Source organism: Callithrix jacchus, chromosome 4 (assembly GCF_049354715.1).
Source record: "Callithrix jacchus isolate 240 chromosome 4, calJac240_pri, whole genome shotgun sequence".
Taxonomy (NCBI): domain Eukaryota; kingdom Metazoa; phylum Chordata; class Mammalia; order Primates; family Cebidae; genus Callithrix; species Callithrix jacchus.
The window spans coordinates 153,507,960-153,526,153 of NC_133505.1; the positions used below are offsets into that span (position 1 = coordinate 153,507,960).

Genomic DNA, 18,194 nt, shown 5'->3' on the forward strand with positions numbered 1-18,194 from the left:
GCAGGGGTCCTGAGAAACTGTGTGGGACATCCCTTTAAAAGTTGCCACTCAAGGTTGGTGAGATGGTGGTGCTTTTCCACCAGCTCTTTTCCCCACTGTTAGATGGATTTCGCAGGAGACATTACCATGTCAAAGGACCAGAGTCAGTTTCTGCTGCTGATAGGTTAGATGACTGAGCCTGGATGAAAGAGAGCCCATGTGGGTGGTTCGCCATTTGTGCTACCAAGATTACTCTGCATGAGCCCACCTTAGCTGGCCCTGATTTAATATGTAAGGGGTCTTGGTGAATGAATCACTTATGCAAAAGGGAGATATTTTGGTAAGAAAAAAATATCCATTTTGTACTTTGATAATAACACAACTATGTGACATATGATGAAAAAGCATTGTCTAAATCTAAGAGTTTTTTTTAATATGAAGTTAGTACTTCTAAATGATTAAGAAAACTCTAAGGAACATATTTTCATTTTATGTAGCACATGAAATAATAGTGTGTCTTACAATGGATGGCATCTTAAAATCAATAAAATAAGCTACTTAACTTGCTTAAGCACAAGGATCATGTTTTTTTACCTTATTCTATCCCTCCTCTATTAGTTTAGTGCTGTATTTTAATTGAGTCTATATCATAAACATTGTTGTAGTGATAACATTGTATTAAATTAGGAATAATCAAATGATAATTTTGGTCTCTCACTGGGTGATTGAGACTTCAAAGAATCTTCTGGTAGATGGTGTGTATATCTGAGAAATGGTTTTTATTTTTATTTTTAGAGCATCTAAAAGCTTTTCAGAGCTTTTCTGGGCAGTTATTTTCTTGTTATAAATATACCATGTTATTTTCTTGGTATAAAAAACATTAATGTACTTTATCTGTTTCAGGTTTTTCATCTTTCCTTATGGCGTTTGATGAAAAAAGTTCAAATAACAAAACCTCCTCCGAACTTCAAATTTGCATTCCGGGCTATGGTTTTGGACTTGGATTTACTTGACTCCTCCTTGGAAGAGGTTTCTTTAGGTACTGATTAATTTTATGTATTTAATCAAGGAATTCCTAGTTTTAAGTAACGTAAATAATTTAAGAAAGGTGTTTGTGGAGTAAGTGGAATAGGTCTGCGTGGACTGTCATAGAGCTCAAGCGGTGCTCAAAGGGCTCCAAGGACCTGCTGGGGATCTCTAATCCTAATCTCCACCACACATACTTCAAGAGGAGCCCAGAATTTTCCTGGTTTATTTACTCCTAACCTTAAAAAAATATGGAAGTCTCTAATCTATATGGTGTGATTTGAAGAATTCTGGTAAGATCTTCTGACCCAAGTACCCCTACTTTCCTCTTCCTCCTGTGCTCTGCTCCCACAATTATATATATATAAATTTAATTGTACTTTAGGTTCTGGGGTACATGTGCAGAACATGCAGGATTCTTGCATAGGTACCTACAATTTTAACACATCTTTTATTTTTGAGAGAAACCTCTGGCTATATTCACACAGGAATCAATAGTAGTTCACTAGGATGTCCCTAGTTTGTGTGCTTTCCCTCCTGCAGAATGTTTACTTTCTAACAAGAACCACCTAGACCTGGCAATATTAACTATGATGCTAACTCTTGCAATGTAGTTTTATATGTTGAAGGGCTTTCGCAGCTAAAGGCATTGAAACGTGGGGGAGGGATTAAATATAACTTTCAGTCCAAAGTTGGTTTTTCTCTTTCCAGTGGAATGGCTGGACATTAAATACTGTATGCCCACAAGTGATCAAGAATATTCTCCTGAGGAAGTAGCAGCAGCAATTAAAATTCAAGCTATGTGGAGAGGGACTTACGTTAGATTACTTTTGAAAGCCAGAATACCAGGTATGATTGTTCAAACATTTATAAAATAAACTTGTTCATACAAGAATAAATATTTATGTGTGTTAATGAAAATATTTTAGAGTCACTTTATGGATCAGCTAATTAATTTCAGTCACTAAATAATGAAATTATTTGAAATCAGGAAGCATGTCAATACACTGAGTGTCTTGTTCCCAGGATTGGCACAGTGCCTGGCACATCCTAAGCACACAGTAAATACTTGCTGAAAGAATGAAAAAAATGAATGAATAAGTAAAAGATCAGCTGTGCTTTCCCAATCTATTGCAAGTTCTTTTAAAATAGAGAATTGGTTTTTTTTCGTATATATCCCAAGTGCCTAGTGCTGTGCTACCTCAGTCAGCTTCAGCTAAGTCATAGATAGTTTTACATTTCTAGATCAGTTTTCAAACAAATGAATTAATAATTAAGTGGATGAATAAATTAATGCATAATAAAAGAAGCCCCCATGTATGTCATTAGTGACATACATCTATAAGGCATAAAATGCATTTTAAGTGTATTCTTAAATTTATTAAATCAGATACATCTATGTATATTAACTAAAGTGTTTTTGCCAAAAGGTCTGTTTTATAAGCTTAAAATAAAACATGATAGATGCAAAACTTATATTCAAGCACTTTGGGAGGCTGAGGTGGGCAGGTCACTTGAGCTCTGGAGTTAAAGACCAGCCTGGGCAACATGAAGAAAATACAGCTCTACAAAAAAATATAAAAATTAGCCAGGCATGGTGGCATGTGCCTGTAGTCCCAGCTACTTGGAAGGCAGAGGTGAGAGGATTGCTTAAGCGCAGGAGGTGGTAGTTGCAGTGAACCGAGATCACACCACTACACTCTAGCCTGGGTGACAGGGTGAGATCTTATCTCAAAAAAAATAAAAAATAAAAAAGCCTTATATTCAATTATTTTCATTCTGTGGTTTTTGCTGACATTTTGATAGGAGAAACCTTACCTCCAATAGATTCTTTACATATATTGAAACATTTTTCTTTAAAAAAAAAAAAAGTCTATTTGAAACATTTAATGATAATAGTCAAAACGTTTAAGCAGTAAAACTTCAGAGACACAATGGTTAAAAAATCCTAAATTATACCGTTTAATGATAGTAAAATATCTTAGTTGCCTAATTTAATGGGTTTTTTTCCTATTACAAAACATATGCATTCATCAAACTCAATATAGGACATCTTGGCTTATTTTGTGCCCCTATGATGGAATACCAAAGACTAGGTTATTTATAAAGAACAGAGATTTATTTCTTATAGTTCTGAAGGCTGGAAAATATAAAATCAAGGGGTTTGCATCTGGACAGAGCCTTTATCCCATGTAGAAGATGGCGGGGTGAGAGAGCACACTCATGAAAGAGAGAGAGAGCTAAAGGAGGAATAGAGAGCCAAAACTCAGCCTTGTATTTGGAAGCCACTTCTGAGATAACTAACCTACTCTTGCAATAATCACGTTCATTCATAAGGGCATAGCCCTCATGACCTAATCAACTCTTAAAGGTTCCACCTCTCTCAATGCTGTTTGGGAATTAAATTTCGAACACATAAAATTTCGGAAATACATTCAAATTATGCATATGGTAAAATATGCTTTTATTGTTCATATATGTTGTAAAAATTTTCATACAGTGATTTTACTTCCCTCTTAAGAGAGTGAAAATATGGGCAGTTTTGTAATGTACTTAATAGTTTGTGTACAACTGTTCAAAATGTTTTTTTAAATAGTGTTTGCATTTTTTCACCCAACATATATTTATTGAATAACTTTCTTGATTACACAACACTGTTACATATTTTGGCCTTATAGCAGTCAATAACATAGCCAAGGTTTCTGCTCCGATGAATCCTATATTCTAATGAGAGTAAGCATATAATAGACAAGTAAATAGATTAAGATAGCGATTTCAGATGCTGGTAAACACTATGAAGAAATTAAGATAAGATAATTAGAGAAAGAATGTTAGTTTCTGATATGGTAAATTTGAGGTTCTTAATAAGGCTTCACATTTTCTTGCCAAATTATCTACTTTTAAACCATTTGCAGATAATGCAGTAGATTGAGCTCTAGTAAAAATCCTATTGACCATTGTCCTTTAGAAAAATTGAATGGATCACTTTTTCTGAGATATGACCTGTCATAAAAAAAGTTTTAGTGTAACAGAGATCTCCTCATGTAAACCTTTTGATGACTCTCTTAAATTCGGTCAAGCAATATTTTAAGATTTTAAATTAAAGATGAAGGGGAAAAGCATAATATGGTGACTAGGAGTTTATAGCTCATATCTTAAACCTGATTTTTCTACTAATAAATCCTATGACTTTGGATACCATCTTACTTGTGAGTTTCAACTTCATTTGTGAAAATGAAGGCTTTGGATAAGATGATCTTTCAGGCATCTTACAGCCTAACATTGTTATTATTTATTATTATTTTTAGACACAAAGGAAAATATCAGTGTTGCAGATACTCTTCAAAAAGTTTGGGCTATATTGGAAATGAATTTAGAACAGTATGCACTTTCTCTCCTAAGGTAAAGCAGTAAAATCATATTTTTATTGCAGTATATTGTCCTTTTGTCAAAATCCATTCTGAACACTATCAAATTTGTGGACTGCTCCCCAGTCACTGCAGCTAGAACTGCACCATTACTTCGGATCTTCCACAATCGTTTATCTGAAACATTTCTATGGTACTTGCTACTTTTTGTTTATGTTTTCATTGCACGGAACTAAAATTCTAAGCAGAAAACCTCTAGTAGCAGAACAGTTTCCTTAAATCTTTTATGATGCTGAGAAGACAAAAAGTAAAGTTTAGGACCTGGTAGGGGATGCGATCCCAGTCAGCAAAGTGGTCAGATGAAAGCCTTGAAGGGCAATACTTTCTAAACAGGGGCAAGGCTGAGGTATATCCAACCTGAGGAGAACTGCATTCTAGCCATAACTCATAACTCATGTCCAATAGTCCGGCTAACCTGAACAAAACAGAAAAACTTACACACCCGGCCGGGCGCGGTGGCTCACGCCTGTAATCCCAGCGCTTTGGGAGGCCGAGGCGGGTGGATCATGAGGTCAAGAGATTGAGACCATCCTGGTCAACATGGTGAAACTTCGTCTCTACTAAAAATACAAAAAATTAGCTGGGCATGGTGGTGCACACCTGTAGTCCCAGCTACTCGGGAGGCTGAGGCAGGAGAATTGCTTGAACCCAGGAGGTGGAGGTTGCGGTCAGCCGAGATCACGCCATTGCACTCCAGCCTGGGTAACAAGAAAAAAAAAAAAAATTACCTACCCACTTCTCCCCATATGTAAATATATACACATTGTATATTATGGAAAATATCTGGAACCACACTCTCTGGTGATTTAGATGTCAGAGGTGGCAGAAAAAAATCTAAACTTGAATGTATGAAAATGAGTAAGAAAATAAAGATTAAAAAAAGAGAAAATAGATTAAAAGTTTGAGAATTCAATGAATAAAACACAGCCAAATGGAAATTACATCAATAGACATTTTAATAATCAAAATTAAGAACTCATCAATGCATTTAACCACAGATTAGGCACAGTGGGAGAAGAGATTAGTGAGCTGGGTAATATGGCAATAAAAAGTATCCCAACTGAAGCTAAGAGAAAATGAGTGGAAAACAGTGTAAGGGACAAGTGGCACCTTCTCAGAAAGCGTAGTGTGTAATTGGAGTGACAGAAGGTACAAAGATAACAGGTGAGAACTTTCCAAAACTGATGAAAGACATCAATTTACATTTTCAAGAGACTCTGCAGACCCCACGCAGATTACTTGATTCACCTTTACTCCAGAACCCATTTTCTAAAAGGGTTACACTTTTGCCTAAAGTTTTAGTTCTATGAATGCACATAAGGAGCACAAACCCTCTTTTCCAACTTGCTTTTGTATTTTGGGGCCACATGAGGAGAGCTCTAGATCAGATCCTACACCTAATTTTCATAAAAATGATGTGCTAAAAAGTGGCTGCTCCTATTAGGAAATAGGATCAGTACACCAGGGAGGTGAATTTGAAACACTAGCATAATACCTTCAGTGGGCTTTTGTTCTTCTCCATGTGATCTTTCCACCCTAGCCAAGACCATTTCACAGAATCTCAGCTCATATCCGATACAGCAGCCATGCTCTTTCAATGCTTTGAGTTCTACACATACATTTCTTGGACAGATAAAACCAAAAAGCCTAACTATTATTTAAACTCTAATGTCAGGGGCATCCAAAGCTACCTTATCTTAGCAGGCATTATTCTATGGTTAAGAGCACATAATTTGACACAAGACCTAAAGCTAACCCCAGCTTTACTAATTTGTAGCACAGGGATAATAATATCTACTGTATAATACTGTTGTCTCATAAATCTGTAAAGATAAATGAAGGTAAATGGGAAAAGCACTTAACACAGTGCCACAGATTGAATCATCACAGAAAAGTAGCTATTGTAAATATTGGTATTGTCATTACTGTTACATGTAGCACTTTGAGGTTATGAAGCCCAGACTTTCATCTTTCTCAACTCTAAAGGGGGAGAACTTCCCCCAAGTCAACTTGGGGAAGACTGAGTTTACCAATTTACAGTTTTGTCTTAAGATTTAGTCCAATTTCATCTTAACTATTCAATCCAATTGTATGGACACACACACAAAGAACCCTCTTGTACAAGTTGGTTGTGCATTGTGGGGCCTATCCTAGGAAGATCTGTGGGTAAGATCTTGCACCCAATTTTCTTGCAAATGATGTCTAAAAATGAGCTCCCCTATGAGGAAATCATATCAAACAAAAATCTGACTAGATTGAAACTAATTCTTTATTAAGACTAAATCTTCCAACTCAGTCAGGTATCTCACTCTGGGTCATTCAAAGTATTCGACATAGTTCATCAGGATTTTGATGGCCCTACGTTCATTAGGACTTCCTGAGGTATATGAAAAAGGGTAGAATGTATAAGGGAACAGTGATAGTCTGGGAAGAATAGAAATCTCACCCTCATTTTAGAATGGTAGTGGGTCCTTTTACAGTGAATTCCCACTGCGACCAGCTTAATTCCCATGTTGGTTGAGCCCACATCCTTGTGTAGATTAGGCCAGCCCTGTGTAATTTACAGGGGTGCCTTGCATTGACAGACCTGTGCTGCATAGCTCCTAGTTAAAATTACCATGTCATTAATCATCCAAACTGGGACACTGACAAGAAAAGATGGAGAACTGTTAATAATTAGGCCAATACTGTCAGTATAAACCACAACTATCCCAGGCAAACCAGGATATATGGTCACCCTATTCTCTGTCCTTGCCACCATTTTTAAAAGACTTTTTAAACCTCTTCCAAATATCCTGTTAATTTCCTCCTACCAAAAATTTACGATCAACAAAAACCTAACAGAAATCAATAATGAAATAGAACATGTGACAATCAATAAAAACATCTGCCTTCCGGAAGACAAGAACACATCTAGCTCTATCTAGACCTCTAAAAGAGAACCAGTTGCTATGACCATAATGGCTTCCATCCCAGCTATTACCTGAGACATCCTGTAAATGGTCTTATATTACTGGTGCTACTAAGGGCAGACCCAGTTTCTGGCAAAATGGAAGTGATAAGACCCGGAAGATCTGTCACATCATCACTCCCATTATGTTCTGGAATATATCACAGACATCCAGGGGGAAAGCATGGGGAAATCTCAGCTCCATAATTATTTTAGCAGCGTATTCTCTACTGTCTTATACATCAGGAAATTATGTAGGAGGAAAGCCAGCACCCTCCACTTGCGCATAGCCTTAGATTTTTAAAACCTGTTTTTCCAAACTTATTTCTCACCTTAAACTCCATTTCAGGCTCCATTCTCTACTTTAATTCCAGACCCTTCAGAGTCTCTCACCCAGTTTTGTTGCTGGTTTGCTTGCTTCTAGTTTTTCTATTTGTATAGCTTCAACTTTGGTTCTGGTTTCCCACCTATAAACTTTACTCCTCAATCATGAATCATGTTCTCCTTTGAGAGCCTCAGACAGTCTTGGGCACAAGACAGACATTTTTTGTGACTGACCTAGAATGGGTCTCCTTACCTTGGTACCATGTATCAGGGACTACACAGACCCCCTTTGATCAAGATCTCAGTCTAGCAGACAATGCCTTGGAATAAATATCTTATACTATTTTTTGTCATTTCTTTTTATGAATAGATCTTATTTTTAAAGTGGCTTTTGCCATTGATACATAATTTATTTTTATATTTCTAGGCTAATGTTCAAAAGCAAGTGCAAGTCTATGGAATCTTACCCATGCTATCAAGATGAAGAAACCAAGATTGCTTTTGCGGATTATACTGTCACTTATCAAGAACAGCCACCAAATTCTTGGTTTATAGTATTCAGGTGAGGTTATTATATAATGACAAATAATGTCTTTAAATGGCTTGCAATATTCATATTTGTGAATATTTATTTGTAATAGTAGTAAAGGTATTAGCTTCTGGTTTGCTTTCATAAGTTAGTTAAAATTCTCCCACACTTGGCATCTTAAATGAGATATCATAGAAATTTTTATCTATGCTGTTTTCATCAAAAAATGAAGAATGTTAAGTAATTGTGAGCACCTTTTACATTCATGATAAAAATAATATAACAAATTAATATGCTTTTAGTATAGAAAAAAGATCCTTTAATTTCTAAGCAATAGCATATTTGGTAAAAGTCACAAACTACTTATAAAATGGAATTTTTAAAACAGAGTTTGCATTTATTTGACAAAATAGCACATTAATAGTAATTTTAAAAATAATATGTGTGCCTTGTTTGCAACTTTTGATTTTTAAAAAATTTCTTGGCATTAATGCAAATTTCAAACTTTCTTTAAGATTCATGTCAAGGGAAAGTTCATGCTTTTCTAATTACAGAGAAACATTTTTGGTTCCTCAAGATATGATTTTGGTTCCCAAAGTATACACTACACTTCCAATCTGTATACTTCACGTTGTTAATAATGACACAATGGAACAAGTGCCAAAGGTGTTCCAAAAAGTGGTGCCTTATCTTTATACGAAGAATAAGGTAGGTATAAAATGTATTCTTCCCATATGATAGAATGGCAATGAAAATCCACCAGCTTGTACAGGGTCCTGAAGGGAAGGCGGAGTTGTTTTTAATCTATTTAACAGGCAAATAAGGCCCTGCTATTTCACTATAGAAATCCCATGTATTTAACAGTAGGAGATACGTAATGTAAATGCTAAAGCATTCTTTACCCCTTAACCCTCTTTCTTCTCCCGAAAGAAAATATGGCAAAAGAAAGCATAATAAATTCTAATTATTGAAATTTAAAAAGCATATAAATGCTTAAAATAAAAATGAATCTGAAGAGCTCCTTTAGGCTTATCCCGAAACCAAATCAGATGATTATCTTTGTTTCCCACTGGGTTTTTATTTTACTCCTGTATGTTTCAGAAAGTTGTGGTCACATAGCCACCAATCATCACCACCGCACTTTAAGGGCTACATAAACTCCTTTAGCAGCCAGAGGTACCTGGGTACCTAACTCTGGCTGAGTGATAGACTCTGACCTCTGACCTTCACTCAAACCACATTGCTTCTCTGTTTATTTAAATCTCATATTTATCTTTTCAGTCATTTCCTTTAAGAGGGAATCACAACAAAGGATAGTGTATACCTAGCTGGATATGAAAAGGGTTGTTTTAGCTCTGATCTTCCATTCTCAGCTTTAGTCTTTGAACCTCTTCATTTTTCTTTTTGAGTCACATCTGTGCTTGACTTCTGAGATTCATTTCAGCCTATGATTCTATACATTGTTTTGTATAAATTAGGACATACTTATCTTGTGAATACTGCTTTTGTGTGAATGAAGGTTAAATTTAAGAATGTATTAACTCCATAAAAATCCTAGTAGATCTTTCATGCTGTGTTAGAGATTTTAGGAAACATTTTAAAAATAAGGGCAATTAAATTCTTGACGAAATTACTTAACCCCATTGATACGTGTGTGTGTGTGTGTGTGTGTGTATTATATACATATATAATCTGTTTTTTTGTTTTTTTATAATTTTATTATAGTTTTAAAAGTTGTATATGTTTCATTAAACCCTTAGCATGTTTTTTCTATAATTTTTAATAAGATAGATTTTTTGATTTTACAGTCAGAATTTATTAAATTTGAAGATATCAAATTGTAATGGGCTTAAATTACTTTTATTTTGTATTAAATTTGGCAAGTTTGGCATTTACATTTTATAAGAAAATATGATAAACAAATATATTTGTGTGCAATTATCTATGTTTGTAATTCTCCACCTAAACATAATTTTTAAAAACTCACTTAAAGTCAATGCATCCATATATTATTTTTACATATTATTCATGTTAATTACCTTGAAAGGGCATTTATATATCACTTAAAATCAGAATATTTTCCTAATAAAATTTAATTCCTGTACATCAAACATGTATTGACAAATTTATTTGACCCACACAATTTCCTTTAAACTATATTTATTCTTCCCCATGTACTAATAAATATCTCTAAACCAAGCTTGTCCAACCCACAACCCATAGGCTGCATGCTGTCCAGGATGACTTTAAATATGGCCCACCACAAATTCATAAGTTTTCTTAAAGCACTGTGAGGTTTTTTTTTCCTCATTCTTTATTTTCTTAGCTCACCAGCTGTCATTAGTGTTAGTGTATGTTATGCATGGCCCAAGACAATTATTCCATTGCCGCCCAGGAAAGCCAAAAGATTGGACACCCCTCCTCCAAACCTTACCTTTCTGCAGCAGAATGCCTTGGGTCAAATCAAACTATAGGGCTAGTTCTTCAGGAACAAACTTGTCCAAACGCCAGTGGATTATTTTTTGAATGTTTGTTTTTAATGTTTGAGCTAGACTTCCTTTTGAACAGAAACAGTTTATTTAATTTGTGATTAGAATTCAAAATCCGCAAACATTAAGAGGAGAAAGATGATTTAAAGGGAGACTCTATCAGGGTTATAGATATCATCAAAATCTAGCAGTGAATTCTGTATTACTAGATAGATATACTAATGTTAGTCATGAATACTTCATTTTAGAAGGAATCTATAAAGACTATTTGGTTGAACCAAATACGAATCTGATTGTTACTTGTATCTGGCATACTTCCTTGGGTTTGGTTTTTGTTTTAGAAATGCCATTGTAGACTTCCCTCTCTAGCTTAAGCTTGAATTTTTTGGATAGCTGTAAGTGATACATTTTGAGTCAATGTGCAGAAGAAGAACATTCTCTCTCCAATTAACTATTATTTTTACATTGTAAATTGAGATTGCAGCAAGCATACTTCCTGTCTCATATTTTATCTCTTTTACCCTCTCACTCTAGCCAGCTCTGTTTAGAAAAAAAGTTAAGCCTGGGCATGGTGGCTCACACCTATAATCCCAGCACTTTGAGAGGCCGAGATGGGGAGTCACAAGGTCAGGAGTTCAAGACCAGCCTGGCCAACGTGGCAAAACAGCGTCTCTGCTAATAACACAAAAATTAGCCAGCCATGGTGGTGTGCGTCTGTAGTCCCAGCTATTCAGGAGGCTGAGGCAGGAGAATCGCTTGAACCCGGGAAGTGAAAGTTGCAGTAAGCTGAGATCATGCCATTGCATGCCAGCATGGGTGACAAGAGCAAAACTCCATCTACAAAAAAAAAAAAAAAGTTAAAAGTGGAGAAACTGCAGAGGATAATGTAAAGCTGAGTGAAAAATAGAAAAATAGCTTCAGTGGTCCCTTTCGTGCTACAGTTTTTCTCTCTTCATAATTCTTGATCTTTGAACATTTAAGCAAACAACCTACATCCCTGCTGAAATGTGGTTCCCAGAACTGAATGCTGCCTCTAACAGTAATTCACAAAATGTAAAGAGGATCATTGCTCTATTGTTTCTTACCCTGTGATTGCATCAGTCTTTTGGTACCTACGAGGCATGTTGATAGGGTCGACTCAGGAGTCACCTCAAGAGAAAATATCTTTGGCTGGATACATAACGTCTAAAACTCTATTGAACAGTTACATAACTAGCAATCTTAGGTGGGAATTTTGTGGTTAATTCTGCCTAGCAGGCTCATCAAGAGGTATCCTGACCCATGTGAAATTCACTAGAGCCTTGACATATGCCTGCCTGAAATTAATAAACAACATGTCTGCAACTTTTACCTGATTTTGTGTCTTCTAATCTTATGAAAAAAGTAAATAAGTTTTTGTTCCCAATAAGCCCATGCTGGCTTTAGGAACAGGTTTTTTTCTTTGAGGTTCTCATGAGACATCCTTTTAATGAGCTACGGCAGAACCTTGATAAGCACCATTATTAAACTTACTAGTCTTTGTTTTGCAGAGCACATATTCTTCTTAAGTTTGAAAAATCAGAATTGTTTTCTCTATATTTTCATAAGTACTCAAGGCCATACAGTGTAATTCAGAATACTAGCCTATGGGATCCCTCAATACTCAGTATTCAATGATATAACTCTTACTACTGAATCCATTTAGGATCGCCAATTTCTGTCTTATAATCCTATCACTGATTTAGCTTTAGATTTTCACATTTAATATCTATCTCACCATTTAATAACCTTTTCCTTTTAAAATTATTCTGAATCTAAGTAAAAACAAAAGAATTTTGCTTTGCGTTTTTAATTCATTAGTACTATAATTAAGACTCAAATAATAATAATAAAAATATCAATGCATATGTGCATTATACTTTGCAAGTAAAAATGCTTTATTGTACTTTTTTTTTTTACTTGCCCCAAACAAAATATCAAAAAGTCCTTGTTGACGTTGCAATTCATCTCATTATGGGGATTGGAATTCCAGCTAATACTTCTAGATGTCTATGTGACCTTTAAAAAATTCATTCTGGCTTATATATATATCTAATTTTTACTTCTGGAAATCTAAACATACCAGAGAGCTTTCTGTGACAGAGTACAGCTGAAAGACAAACCTATTTTTTATTCTTTATTGGGACATCTGGAAATACAATCTCAGAATTACTTTGAATATTTGCATCTATTATGATATCATGCTTTTGATTCACTGACTTCTTAGCCAGATATCCAATTATGTTAAACCAAGCTGTTGCCCACCGTAAAGTATGCCATTCCCAGGCTCTTGAGCTTCCGCTTTTCTGCAACCTAAAGAGCTCATTTTAAATCACAAATCTGGGTTCTGTGGGATCAAATCAGCTATTAATTTTATAGCTTTACCTGTCATGTCAACAGAATACATTTCTTTGAACTCGTCTGCTTTTCTTACTTCAGTATTCCAGAAAGTTGGATCTGGGAGACAGGAAAATCAAGTAAGAAATTATTGGGCTACCCTGGGATGGTGCAGTGATAAAAATTTGCAGTGGGAGGCATTAGAAGAACTAGAAAGGACATAGTAATCATCTACTGTAGTTAAGCGCTTTATTGTATAGTTAAGGAACCACAGAAAGGAAAATATCAGAATCTGTTGTTTTCCTGAAAACTTGGTAGGATAGTGCTTTCTAAGAGAAATTCCAAACATAATCCTAGTCATTCTATGTTTATTAATAGATCTTGGGACCTATAAGTATATCATAATAAGACCTTGAGTACTATGAGATATAGTACATTTGGGAGAATAACAATGTAACTCATTTCTGTGTAATTTATCTTTCTTATAGAAGGGATACACTTTTGTGGCAGAAGCATTTACAGGTGACACATTCGTACCAGGCTCACGATGGAAACTGCGCCTCATTGGTTCTTATGCTCCACTGCCGTGTCTCTCTCGAGACCCTCCATGCAGTGCCTTTGCCATAAAGGAAATCCGAGATTACTACATACCCAATGATAAGAACATTTTATTCAGGTACAAGTATATGACAGAGGGGAAATGCATTTGTTTAAAAAGGTTAATATTTTAGGATCAAAATAAATTCTGCAGTAAAATGCCGACTCAGTTTTGATTTCAATTTCTGTATTCTTTTTAGAAACAATTAATTGAGTGTAATGTGATTATGTGTGTGTTATATAAGATTAAGCCTGTGTGGCTGCATATAATGGTGATGACATTTCCTTGGTTTTCATCCTACTCGACTTTGATTAAAGATTCATCATGACATGGCTTCCTCTTACTACTTTCTTCTTCTGCTGCTCCATCTCTGGCTAGTATTTTGTAGGAGTTTCTTTATCAATCAACTCAGCCTTATTTTCATGCTCATCTATATGCAGTGTTCTGCTTAAATAGCCTAATCACAGATTCCACTCTTTCATTAATCTGTCTTCAGTGTCGCTGCACTGCTTCCAGCCCTCATTATCTTCAGTCTATAGAATTGCGTTTCTGGAATCCATGGCTCTATTTAATTCCCTTTTCTGCACTTTATCAGTTTTTTCTCTCTCTCCATATCCATTTTCATACTCATCCTTTACAACCAGGGTAAATGCCTTTCAAGCACACGTATTTAAATATGTGGTTTTCCTGCTTTAAAACCTTTGGTAACTTTCCACTGGCTGCAGATAAACTCTGAACCACATAGCATGCTATTTAGCCTCACACAGTGCATGCTCCTGATGGAACTGACAACCACCTCCTGACATATATGCCCAGCAGTTTTATTTTGCTCATGTCTTCCTCTTTTCTCATGTGTCCTGTCCCCACCTCTCCACTTCAAAAAATCCATCACTTTTAATAATAATTTTCAATAGTAAAATTTTTTGTGCTTAAACCTTCAAATATAATTACTTGGCTCTGGTTATGTTCCTATAGTCCTTTGTTCTCTCTGCGACTGTGACATATCAAATTCTATCTGGTGCATTGCATGTTAGCCATTATGAGAATTAACATTGGTTGAAGGCAAGAATCATTTATTTTCAATACAGGACCTAACACAGTGGCTAATACATAATTGGCCTCTATTAACAATGTGTTTTCTACAAGTTGTTAGAATACTTATCTTCTCTTTTTAATGTACATTTCTCTGCACAGAAAATTTGGAAAATATGTGCATTCCCAAGAAGGAAAAAAAAACAAACCAATAACTAAAAATAGAAATTGTGATAAAATAGTTTAACTACTGTGATAGAAAACCATTGTATCACATGCCAGGGTCACTAATAGACTAAAAGGTGACATTTAACTGTGCCATAGTTAACCCGGAGTTAGAACCTAAACAACACCATCTTAAACCCTGTACGCTGCAAGCACCAAGAAAAACGTTTTTTCCAAAAATAAGTTGTAACTGCTGCCCCATTTCCTTTGTGATAACTGCTTGCTGCCCCGTTTTCCTTGCGATAACTGCTGACCTTGGCTTCTGTAAATAAAAACAGCTGGCTTGCTCTGAAAAATGCTGATTGAAAAGAAAGAGAAGAAAAAGTTTTCTATTGTAATGTTTGACTTGCAACTCTCCAATTCTAAGTGGCAGGGACCACTTAGAATTTCCCCAAATTCCAGGAAGCCCACTGTGTAAAGCTGCTTGCCTTTGCTTATCAGAAGCTGCCAGAAATAGCTTCTGTAAAGTTGCTTGCCCTGCATCCTCTCACCCTCTTGGTCCTAAAACCAGGATGTGGTTTTTCAGCTTAAAAACCCTGCTCCCCCTGAGCTTGGGGCCACGGGTTGGAGAGAGGTGAGTCCTCCATGGCCACAGGCAATAAAGACCCTGCAATTTGGCATACTTGATTGCTTGAGCCCAGGAGTTCAAGAACAGCCTGGGTAACATAGTGAAGTTCTGTCTCTACAAAAAATAAAAACTAAGCTAAGTATGGTGGTGCATACCTGTAGTCCCAGCTCCATTGGGGTCTGAGGCGGGAAGATCACTGGAGCCCAGGAGTTTGAGGTGAAATGAGCCATGATTGTACCACTGCACTCCAGCCTGGGTGACCTTTTCCATATATAGAGAGAAAAACAAGTGTTTTCTTTTAGCATTGTTATATATATATGAGAGACATGATACTCAGAAAAGCAAATTTCTAGAGAAATTAAAAGTTGATAGAGTCCTGAGCATTTGTGAGGAATCACCTAAAATAAGAGCAAAAAGCCAACTCTTTAATTGCATTAAAGGAGGAGTTGGAAATGATGAATTAGACTGCATGTTTCCCGTCTTTTTGCAAGAGATTTCCAAACTATTGGTGAGAGGTGAAGGTGAAGGCTATGGGTACTACTTTAATTTCTCTGTATTTTTGTGAATCACAGAAAATGCTATTATCAGTGTAGTGATTTTTGTGTAACAGAGAGGGTTGATGTGGCAGTGGTTTGCAGATCTATTAAGAGGTTTTTTTTTTTTAAAGATCTATTGGTGGGTTTTAGGGCTATCAAGTTTTATATTTGTTTATTTATTTTTATTAAGTTCTGGTGTACATGTGCAAGATGTGCAGGTTTGTTACATAGGTAAACATGTGCCATGGTGGATTGCTGAACCTATCAACCCATCACCTAGGTATTAAGCCCAGCAGGCATTAGCTCTTTTCCCTAATGCTCTGCCACCTGCATCCTCCCCCAACAGGCCCTAGTAAATGTTTTTCCCTCCCTGTGTCCACATGTTCTCATTGTTCAGCTCCCACTTAAAAGTGAGAACAAGCAGTGTTTGGTTTTCTGTTCCTGTGTTAGTTTGCTGAAGATAATGGCTTCCAGTTCCACCCATATCCCTGCAGGGAACATAATCTCATTCCTTTTTATGGCTGCATAGTATTCCATGGTGCATATGTACCACATTTTCTTTATCCAGTCTATCATTGATGGGCATTTGAGCTGATTCCATGCCTTTGCTATTGTGAATGGTGCTGCAATGAACATATGTGTGCATGTATCTTTATAATAGAATGATTTATATTCCTTTGGGTATAAAATGGGGTATATATGTAATGGGATTGCTGGGTCAAATGGTATTACTAGTTCTAAATCTTTGAGGAGTCACCACACTGCCTTCCACAATGATTGAACTAATTGACATCCCCACCAACAGTGTAAAAGAGTTTCCACTTCTCTGCAACCTCGCCAGCATCTATTGTTTCCTGACTTTTTAATAATCTCCATACTGACTGTGTGAGATGGTATCTTATTGCAGTTTTGATTTGCATTTCTCTAGTGATCAGTGATGTTGAGCTATTTTTTGTGTGTTTTTTTGCCACATGTGTGACATTTTTTGAGAAGTGTCTGTTCACATCCTTTGTAGGCCTATCAAGTTTTATAAGTGACTGCTTACTACATCTAAACAAAAGTTACATTTTTTTAATCTGGGATTTGATGATGATAAAAGTTCTATATTCCTTTTGTTTTGCAGTTACTATACTGGGATCCTTTGCCAAGGTCTATAATAACTCCAGAATTTTCAGGATGTTAGTGGACTTTACAAAGTAGTTTTACTTATAACTTATCATATCAGAAAATTAGACTATTTTCCTTACTGCATTAGTCTGTTCTTGCATTGCTATAAAGAAGTACCTGAGACTGGGTAATTTCTGAAGAAAAGAGGGTTAATTTACTCACAATTCTGCGGCTGTACAGAAAGCATGATGCTGGCATCTGCTCAGCTTCTAGGGAGGCCTCAGGAAGCTTCCAATCATGGAAAAAGGGGAAGGGTGAGCAGGCATATCACATGGCCAGAGCAGGAGTAAGAGAGAGAGAAAGGGAGAGGGAGGTACACATGTTTAAACAACCAGATCTCATGATAACTCACTCACTGTCATGTGAACAGCATCAAGTAGGTGGTGCTAAACCATTTGTGAGAAACCTGTCTCCAAGATCCAGTTACCTCCCACCAGGCCCCACCTCCAACAGTGAGGATCACAATTTGACAGGAGATTTGGTCAGGGACACATATCCAAACTATCTTGCTTACTGAATTGAGAGAAGGATCAACATAGTTGCTTATAATCTTAACTTTTTTTCTTTACAGATATTCTGTTAAAGTTGTAACACCACAACCTGCTACAATACAGGTACGCACATCCAAACTGGATACGTTCATCAAGCTGCAGGTCCTAGAAAATGAAGAAACTATGGTGAGCTCCACTGGAAAAGGCCAAGCTATAATCCCAGTGTTTAACTTCTTGAAGAGTGAGAAAGGTTTGAGCTCCCAGTGTAAGTGTGCCTTTATGAATAGGATATTTAGATTCATAAATGAATACTTATGTTTTCATCATACCTTAAAAATGAAAATAAAGTAGCAAGTAACCACTTAAATTATGAAACTTAATAGTACAGTAAAATATGAAAAGTATAGCATTTGAATGTCAAATTAGGCTCTGAAAATCAATATAGGTTTACTTTAAAGCCTTCTCACCTTTGAGAAAAATTTACTTTCCTGTCACAT

The 18,194-nt window shown here is 36.0% G+C and overlaps 2 protein-coding genes across 12 annotated transcripts in view; one reads left to right on the forward strand and one right to left on the reverse strand.

Moving 5' to 3' along the window:
• The window catches only part of ADGB (androglobin), a 211,305-nt gene that overhangs the window by 144,725 nt on the left and 48,386 nt on the right, over positions 1–18,194 (forward strand). For all 8 annotated transcript variants that reach the window (XM_054254494.2, XM_054254496.2, XM_003732751.7 and 5 more), the window contains 7 exons: positions 883–1,018; positions 1,717–1,854; positions 4,314–4,407; positions 8,135–8,269; positions 8,791–8,944; positions 13,569–13,756; positions 17,778–17,962. In XM_054254494.2, the coding sequence (XP_054110469.2) occupies positions 883–1,018; positions 1,717–1,854; positions 4,314–4,407; positions 8,135–8,269; positions 8,791–8,944; positions 13,569–13,756; positions 17,778–17,962 (1,030 nt within the window). The remainder of the gene's footprint in view (positions 1–882; positions 1,019–1,716; positions 1,855–4,313; positions 4,408–8,134; positions 8,270–8,790; positions 8,945–13,568; positions 13,757–17,777; positions 17,963–18,194) is intronic.
• LOC118153009 (putative uncharacterized protein CCDC28A-AS1) overlaps positions 5,372–18,194 on the reverse strand; it is a 400,860-nt gene continuing 388,037 nt past the window's right edge. For 3 of the 4 annotated variants that reach the window (XM_078370266.1, XM_078370265.1, XM_078370264.1), the window contains 4 exons: positions 17,369–17,434; positions 15,659–15,764; positions 13,129–13,200; positions 5,372–11,562 (listed from right to left, as the gene is read on the reverse strand). In XM_078370266.1, the coding sequence (XP_078226392.1) occupies positions 11,456–11,562; positions 13,129–13,200; positions 15,659–15,764; positions 17,369–17,404 (321 nt within the window). In that variant the 5' untranslated portion in view covers positions 17,405–17,434 and the 3' untranslated portion in view covers positions 5,372–11,455. Of the gene's footprint in view, positions 11,563–13,128; positions 13,201–13,617; positions 13,697–15,658; positions 15,765–17,368; positions 17,435–18,194 lie in introns of all 4 variants that reach the window. The other variant, XR_004742138.3, reaches the window with a different exon arrangement.